The sequence below is a fragment of the Neodiprion fabricii genome, chromosome 1, assembly GCF_021155785.1.
Source record: "Neodiprion fabricii isolate iyNeoFabr1 chromosome 1, iyNeoFabr1.1, whole genome shotgun sequence".
Lineage (NCBI taxonomy): Eukaryota > Metazoa > Arthropoda > Insecta > Hymenoptera > Diprionidae > Neodiprion > Neodiprion fabricii.
Window position 1 is genome coordinate 29464437 of NC_060239.1, and position 8587 is coordinate 29473023.

The following is an 8587-nucleotide window of genomic DNA, read 5'->3' on the forward strand; positions in this document are numbered from 1 at the left end:
CATGCTTCTATCACCAGAAATTTGACTAAATCCAGAAAAATTTCACTGTTTAGTGTAAATGCATTTCTTTTTTCATTCTTTAACTTGAAAACTTTGAAATGAGAAGTGTTCATAAATTATTCAACGCGTCGATGACATGCGTGCAGTGAGTATGTTTCATTTCGCAATTATCTGAGTATGAATTAAATCTATAGACTATGATTGCCAACATTGTACATTAGGAATCACGAAGAGCAGAAAGAACCTAACTAATATATTATACCCTAGTAATTAATGACGCAGGTAAAATAACTTGTGAAGTCTATAAGTTCTCTTGTTATGCACATTCGAATCAGAGATTGACATGTGGTAAAATAAATTGTATCCCCATCATCACCACCATTTTTTTTAATTTATACTTCATAGATGTTTTCGATAATATTGACTCGCACCCTGGAGCTTTGGTAATTTTTCAGGTGTTAGACGAGACGGAACAATCGATAATGGTGACGTGATGAGTTAGCTGCAATGTCTAATTGTAAGTTTCACGGCTCAGATGTTTCGTCAACAACCACCTATTATGGATTAACGTATTAACGACCAAACGTTCGTTTGCATATTTCCCGAAACTCGGAATCAACGATATACATATATTTCGTTCTTACAATTCACCACTAAAATGAGATTCGTAACACATTATACCTACAAAAGAATTTTGCAAGTTCTATACGTAACGGATATGACACACTCTAAATTAACCAATATTTTTGTCTAGAAATATGCATGTCTTGATGGGCATTGACTTCACTTCAGCTGGTAGAATTCAGCGCTTGAGATGGAACGGCAGTCGAGGCAAAGACCGGCACATCATAAGTACTGCGAAGCTGGATCATAATCACTAAATAAGTTGTTACCGACGAGATCATCTGAAAGTAAAGCTGGATATGAAGGTTCGACGCCGCATTCAACGATTCAAGTCGACTTGAGTCGGCGCAGCGTTACAGCTTCAATGCGTAGAAGTAAACGTTAGATATTCGGAGAGTTTGATTGTGAGTGCAACTCGCTTATCATTGACCCAAATGCAGACTTACGTACGTCGCGAATCACCCCGTTCTCCAGCGCAAAGAATCCGCATGCGGTGAATTCCAGAGGTTTTCGTACAAGCTGGAGTGAAAAGCTGTGCACCTAGCAAGAGAGGTCTAGTTATGATCCAGGCAATATTCTCACGTTGCAAAACGCCTACCACAGAGTAGAACTCAATTAATGCTGCTGCGGTACCTACCTCATCTTTTGCTTGTTTGGAAGTGGTCGGCGTGATAAGTTCGTAGATGACTTCGCCTATATTTTGTGCCTGCGTGTAACGAATGTTACGTTTTGCGTTACTCCGATACGCGAGAGTATTCGTAAACCATTGTAAGATACTTAAGTACAAATCTGGCATTTACCTCGGCAGAGGTGATCGAGCAGACATAAGCCACATACGGAATTGACGAGCAAGAGAAGATAAGCCAATTCAAAATTAACACGAATGTCCAAATGCTGAATGTCGAATATTCGGCTGTCACGACGCTGAAGTAAAGGTAAGCGGTATAGAGCAGGGTGATTATGAGAATAAAGGATGTGCTCATCGACACAAGCAGCTGGATGCCAAAGGCCTCGTTCAGAGTCCTGGCTATGGTGCACAGTTCACGATGTATTCTTCTGTGGAAAAAAAGTGTAGTCCCTGTAGTGGTTTAACGACGAATTATCCTCACCCGCTAAATTTCACCTGGTATTCCACACGACATGCGCCACTGACTCCTTATCCGTTACTCTGGTGGATAGTGCGTTCGCGTGAATTTCGAGCTTAAATGGAGCGAACAAGTAGTTTGAAATCGGAAGAAACGGCCCAGTTATTATATCTCTGGAGCTTAACTGCCGCAGATGCGCGTTCAAATGTCGAAAACGCCCGCCAATATGTCTGCAAGAAGAACAACGAGGTTTGGGTGACGGGACGACGACTACGAATATCCCGATTATATGAGTACCTGATCAGGGCAGCAAAGGTGCCATTGATAATATGGTTGTACATCATTAGATATTCAGCGCAAATTACACCGGCGAAGGTCGCGGTCTTGGACCAAGCTTCGTAACCGAACCACCGAATAATATAGATCAGCGTTATTCCCACGAAGATAAGGACCTCGGTCAGCTGAATCATTTGATATTTTAAGACCAATCCGTATTCGTTCGGGATCCCAATAGTGATCAACATCTTGTCAATGGAACTGAGCTTGTCCAAACAAATCGCGACATCCTGAAAGTTTTCCAGGTACATACAACGTTTTTTTTTAAAATCGTAGGTTACGGGGCATTTTCGATTAGTATTCTGTAAACTACATTATACCTTCGCCTTCCTATGACCAAAGTACAGAAATATCGTCACAGCGATCAAGTTGATGAATCTGGAAATCTGAAAGCTGTTAAAAGAAACGTTACCAAGCCCATTTTCGGTAGGGTCCTCTTTGTTTGCGAGTAAAACGATGTTCAAGTAAAGGGTGAAATGAACGATTGACCAGCACAGAGATATGACTGGTCTCGGACGACCGAACGGGCACTCAATAGTCCCCATACCAAGGACCCAGTGGGCCAGAAAGGACGGTATCATCGCACTCCTGATTGTCTTTGGCTTCAGGAACTTCATATCTGGAACACGACTGCAAATTGGACTCGATAGTCGACAGGATAAAGAGCCTGATCCGGTAAACTTACCCTCTGTGAATCTATTCACCTGTCGAATAGGCACAAGAGTGTCTCTCTTACAATCAGAGAGTAAAGAAACAGTCTCCCGTATTAGATGGCTAGGTTCTTCGGAGAAATAGGGAGCGAAGAGAAAGTGCAACAACACTTTCGTGGCTTAGGTATGGCAGATTTTCACTCGTCTGACGAAATAATACGGTGAAGTCGCTATGCTTGTAGATGTATCATTAATCCTCGGCAATCGATTCTTCAAACATTTCGCTCCAAGAATCTTAGCAATGTTTTTCAAGTGAATATATTTGCCAGCTGATACAAACGGCATTAAACATTGAGACATCATACATCAAAATATCAGGCAACATTTGACACGTTCGTATCACAGGTACTTGTCGTATATTTTTTGTAGAAATTATTCAATCGTAAGAATGTATGAATAATTCTCAAATGGAGATTCTGGACTGCAACAGTTAGATCATGGCGATATTTGCGCTGAATACACGCATTCCGTCATCGATCATGGAATGCATATTCAATTCCGAAAATAGTTAACTTTCTTCCGGCCAAGAATTGCAGCTACCTATTTCAAAAAACATTCTGTACTAGTAAGTTTGCACCCTGATACAAATTATGCTTCAACGAAATCAGCTCTCGAAAACTGATATACCGACGAATTCCGTCTGTCTCGAATGATTCAAACACCATAAAACATTGCAACTATTTTTTTTACACGTTATTGACGCAAACGTCGATATTTATTACAATTAATCAAGGTCTTCCAGAAAATATCAACTTTAAACATCGTTCATCCGCTTGCCTCAATAGCCCAAGTCCACCCATTGAGAGCAGCGATGATGCGCGTCGGGACAAAGCTCGAATAATGAAAACGGCGATGATACGCAGCGTGACAAAGCTCGTATACTGAAAACAGTACTTTCTGCATGTCATGACAACGATCAGATGTCTGCTGTCAGTTAGCGATGACGTATCATTCGTTAATAGGGTCACTCGTAAATTACCGAAGAGACAAGCTCGAAGGGGACAGCAACCACGTTTTACTTTGATCATAACTGAAGTAAAAACTTTTATTATATGCTCTGTTTGCGGTTTGTTAGTGAATCATTTATTATCGCAGAATTATTTGAATTGATTGCAGGCAGAATATTATATTTGAAATTGCACGTGGACGTAATTTTCATGTGACTCACACGTAGGTATTAGATTTTATTCTCTTTGCACGCTCCGCATGAAAATGCGATTTAAACAATACTTGAATGAAGATCCAGTTATACGCCAATTTTCTGTGCTTTTCATAACATCGAACTTATCGGAACGCAAAGACTGTTTGGTAGTAAAAATGTTTACTTTGCTCTGTGACGATACAACAAACCGTGCATTATAAACGTTGCATCGTGGAAGTTAGTTTGCGATGATCCTGTTGTGTTTCAATCTGGTAGAAGCTCGGAAACTTTTGAACTCGGTTGATAACGAAGCAGCGTCATCCACTGTAGAATTGTTTGAGGGTACCCATAAGCTGCTCATTAACATCTCTGGATTATGATTATTCATATCGGGATTTGTCGTCACGTCTATCCATTTGATATTTTTGTTTTGTAACTTTGAAGTGACAGACTTCTTTACCGAAATAACCGTCTGGTAATTCCTTTTATGGAATATTCTTACTACATAGAAGTACACGAGTTCGATCAGGCTAATAACGGATCCACCTAGACATAGCCCAAATATTCCGCCAAAGGATGCTGAAAAACGATTTCAGTCATTTATAGGTTCCGGATCCTGATTATCTAAAGGCTGCAACGTAATTTTTCAATAATAAAAGGCAACTTACCGAACAGACCGTCCCAGGTTAGCCAAATATCCTTGCGATACTTAAGACACGAAATGTCTCGAAAGTAGACGTAAATCAGAGATAAATTTCGAACGTCCAAGCCATGGCTGTAATATTGGCTATTACCATCCCATAAAACAGAATAAAACACAAATTTCACACACCCATGCATGCATTAGCGTCATTTTACATGCTTAAGCGGCAAGTTTTACAATTGTTTTCGCCATACAACTGATTGGTAAATGTCATCAATTTAGCCAAATTCAGCGCAATACTTTTGTACGCAGTATGTTTGCGGTGAACCAACAAGAACCGATGTTCGCCGCATCACGATGTGACACACAAAAATCGTTGACGATCGTACACCTTCAGGTGCTCGCTGGTAAATTGGCAAAACAAGTTCATTACACCATTATGTACGAATTATCAAGTAACCCAAGCAGGTTCGATTGTTGCCCATTGTATTCGTTCACACAAGGCAATGTAGCGACAGACGTGAGAATATGCCTACTAGAAATGTCCCCTAGGAGCAACAGAAGAGCCACCCACAATGATTATGCAGTTTTATATTGCTCAGGTTCGTTTTCACTGTGAGCAAGAAAAATATGATAGCGTAATTGAGGGCGATATTTGTCTGTTGATAAAACCGCCTTTCGTATCAATACCAAACTATCTATACACCATGCAAGGAGATAATTTGCAAGTTCTCTTTTAGTTCTTGAACTCTGTGATTGCGTATTGGATTCTAAAGTTGTATAAACACGTATATTTTAGCAACTTTATCTTCGGCGAAAGTAATCACTGTCATATTGTCGTTGAAGAAACTTACAACATCGGTGCGTCGTATTTAACTTGTTTCATATCGGTCGCCTCGGTTGTGAAAGAATACCATCTATCAGTACACTGAGGAAGGCACTGGCACTCGGCGGTTTCCAGCGTGCTGTTTTCGATACCCATATCTATCGGCGTTTGTAAGCTTGACAAAACTCCTGCGTATGATAAAATCAAGAGGACGAAATTCAGTGGCGTCAATGGCACCCGAGTGAAACGGAAGTAAACACGCGAAATCGTCATGGAAAATGATCCTTACGTCTGTAAGTTCGCAGGCAGTGCACATCCGTTAGACCGCAAGTGCGAGTTTGCGTATCTGTGGAAAAGAAAAACATAGATGCAAGGTACGTTACCCGGGAAGCAAAATGTCGCAGCAGCTTGACGAATTTCTCAAGTGTCACGTTGAACATTGACCAGATACGGTAGAATTGAAATGGAAAGCTCTGCATTATGTGTGCATGTGTGCCATCAATCGAGTAAATGTGGGAATTATTTGTGAAATAAGAATCCCAGGGACGCTAAGACATCCTACGTCTACTTAACTCACAAGAGTGCGGATAGTAGAATGGTATGCAGTCGCACAAGTTCCTGATGTGTTCGATTCTGCATTCGGTAACGCACGTTGGATAACTGTAGAGCGGCGATGATTTCAAACTAACCTGCAGTCAATCATGCGCAACATGAAAATTAGCAGCTAATAAGGTAAGCGTACATGTTACAGACCATGTCCAAATTATTGACCTTTTTTGGGTGGATCTGTTTTATCGTTAGTTCTAAAATTATCACAGACTAAATTTGGCATTTCTCACCCTCTAGCAATCGGTTTTAACCATCGAGAAATTTACGATTTGTGCCGTCAATTTATTATTTTAGAAAATAAAAGGGTCAATCACTGGGTCTGAACGTTTCAATTTAAGTATAATATGTAAGGCATAACATTGATAGGGTAACGTCGAGTACCTAATCAGGCGAAGAAGAGAAAAGACCCACCTCATCATCGAACCAACACTGTCGCCGTTCGACAGAAAGCGTTCGAACGCTCGGCACGCTTTCGACTATAGTCCCTGTTATCGCAATGTCGATCTCTCTCCCCGGTTCTGCCAGAGAGGTAAGTACTGAGATTTCTGGATAATCTTCCGCGTCGTAAAGCATAACCGATGCCCCGATATACGGGCGGGTCGCACCTCCGTAAAAATTCTCTTCCAAATCAAATATCACGGACAGCCCGACATCTCTGCCAGATCCTGCGACTTTCTAACATGATATAATTATATAATGTTTTTGACAATATTAATGGAAAGTTTCATAAATACGGTTTCGATCGCAGTGATTTTTTTAATGAAAATAAAACGGTGACGCTCAGCTCCAATCATAGTGACTTTGAACCTACAGGTTGTCCCTCCAACAGTTTACTAACCTCGATTCCATCCACTCCGGGAACCCAATCGGAATTTTGTTCTGATTCGGTGTTCGAGCTAATTACCCCTGGTACGAATTTTTGGTAGGTAGAAGGTATTCTGTAACAGGTACTGGAATTTCATCTGCATCCAAATATCTGATAGTGCGAAGCTAATCTATATTCAAAGGATAGGATCTTATGCGTTTTTAACCGGTAACCAGTGTAGCCTTGATTCCGTGATGTGGATAGAAATTTCTTTCTTTATCTATAAATCTGAACATTCGTATAGGTATACGTGTATATTCATAAGTCTGCACAGGCTATATTGTCGATCAATGATGAGTGCTTAAATTTTAAATACTGTAAGTCACTGAATTTAATACGTATTTCGTTTTCCAGAAATGTCAACAGTGAGATTCTGAAATCAAGGAAAAGGTCAACAAGTACATTACTTACGCTACGGAGTCAGACGCGATCATCGCGTGATAATTGAAAGCACAGCAAAAACCTTCGGTTGATTTGATCGTACGAAACATCTTGGAGCAGTTGTACAGGTTGCCTAACCAAGCGCACTTGATCAACATTTTGTCGCAAGGCTGCATCAGCTAAATTGGAAAACTAAATGAAACAAAACCCTCGCGGGACTGGAACGGAATATTCAAGACCAATATTCACCCGAAACTCAAAAAAAGGTTGACAAAATTTCACCGATAAGAAAATCATAGTCTTGTTAATGATCATCAATATTTGCCTATGAACATTGCCGAAGTCTTTATATTATACCGTAATCGGTATTTAAGAAAAGTTGAATTTTCACCAACTATAAAGTAGGTATCAACGTATCGTAACGGAGTTACTGCATTTTCAAGCACGATTTTACGGCGGTGTTAATATATTAAACTTCAAAGCGAAGTTACTTGTCGAATACGATACCCACCATTCAAGGTTTGGTTATTTGCCCACGGCAAACAGAACCTGGGTCTGTACACGAAATTCAGTAGCAAATTTTCCGATCGTCTTATCGGCGATGTTTTGACAAATATCGATATTTTCCTAGGGCTCGAGTGTGTGCACTTTGAAGTGGAAACTCAGGCCGCTTTCCGTGGACTAATCATATCAAGATCTGAAATCGACCTAGTTTTCTACACACAGCGATCACACCCCGAGTGCATATTTATTTCGGATCTCAACTTACCCGGCGCATCAGTGTCTCCACCGTATAGCCGAGAGCAGCCATGGCTCGCATTCCTGGATTGACGTTGACGGTTATGTACTCCGGACGAACCAGCTTTGGTAGCGATTGCAAGAAGTCTTCGATCTGCGCGTTGGTGAGGCCCACCCTTTGACTTCACAAGAAGAAATTCCGGTAATCGAAGGAAGCCAATAAGGGCCGTATATCAATACTCACAAGTCTGCCTTCAGACGATCGGCTTCCGGCTGATAGATTTTGTTGAAATTGCAAATTGCGACTGCTGGAAAGGGCAGGTCCCATATAGGGTGTGTCGTCGTGTCGATAGTGATCACTGTTGGGGTCTGTTGGAAGCGACGCCAGACCAGACACATCAGAATTATGCAGAACACAATACCGAGAGTGCAGACCTAAATCATGCAGGAGCGTTATTACGAAGAAAATTGATTCGAGGTGAATCAGTCCGCGAATCCATTTGTAATAATAGACACCACTGGAAACGGATAAGCGAACAGAAATTTTCACAGTGTTTTGAAGAATTAAATCTGCTCCGTTCCTACCACAATCCAAATAAATTTCTCGATGATTGTCGATCCTGGCGAAG

General features: G+C 40.9%; 2 protein-coding genes across 7 annotated transcripts; both read right to left on the bottom strand.

Moving 5' to 3' along the window:
- Positions 1 to 659: 659 nt before the first annotated feature.
- On the bottom strand, positions 660 to 3262 carry LOC124183018 (putative gustatory receptor 28b). 6 transcript variants are annotated; one of them, XM_046570958.1, is made up of 8 exons: positions 2731 to 3262; positions 2366 to 2664; positions 2007 to 2275; positions 1748 to 1939; positions 1425 to 1680; positions 1262 to 1330; positions 1075 to 1164; positions 660 to 905 (listed from the first exon to the last, which is right to left on the bottom strand). In XM_046570958.1, the coding sequence occupies exons 2-8, from the start codon at positions 2660 to 2662 to the stop codon at positions 789 to 791; spliced, it is 1290 nt and encodes a 429-aa protein (XP_046426914.1). In that variant the 5' UTR covers positions 2663 to 2664; positions 2731 to 3262; the 3' UTR covers positions 660 to 788. The 6 variants fall into 6 exon arrangements, with proteins under 6 accessions (XP_046426914.1, XP_046426925.1, XP_046426936.1 ...); XM_046570980.1 differs by having other exon boundaries at positions 719 to 905; positions 1071 to 1164; XM_046571007.1 differs by having other exon boundaries at positions 772 to 905; positions 1075 to 1178.
- On the bottom strand, positions 3260 to 8357 carry LOC124187881 (pickpocket protein 28-like). Its single transcript, XM_046580067.1, has 10 exons — positions 8203 to 8357; positions 7990 to 8140; positions 7251 to 7399; positions 6813 to 6924; positions 6386 to 6649; positions 5943 to 6054; positions 5655 to 5711; positions 5394 to 5553; positions 4565 to 4683; positions 3260 to 4475 (listed from the first exon to the last, which is right to left on the bottom strand). Exons 1-10 carry the CDS (start codon positions 8355 to 8357, stop codon positions 4135 to 4137), a joined length of 1620 nt encoding a protein of 539 aa, XP_046436023.1. The 3' UTR covers positions 3260 to 4134.
- Positions 8358 to 8587: the final 230 nt, after the last annotated feature.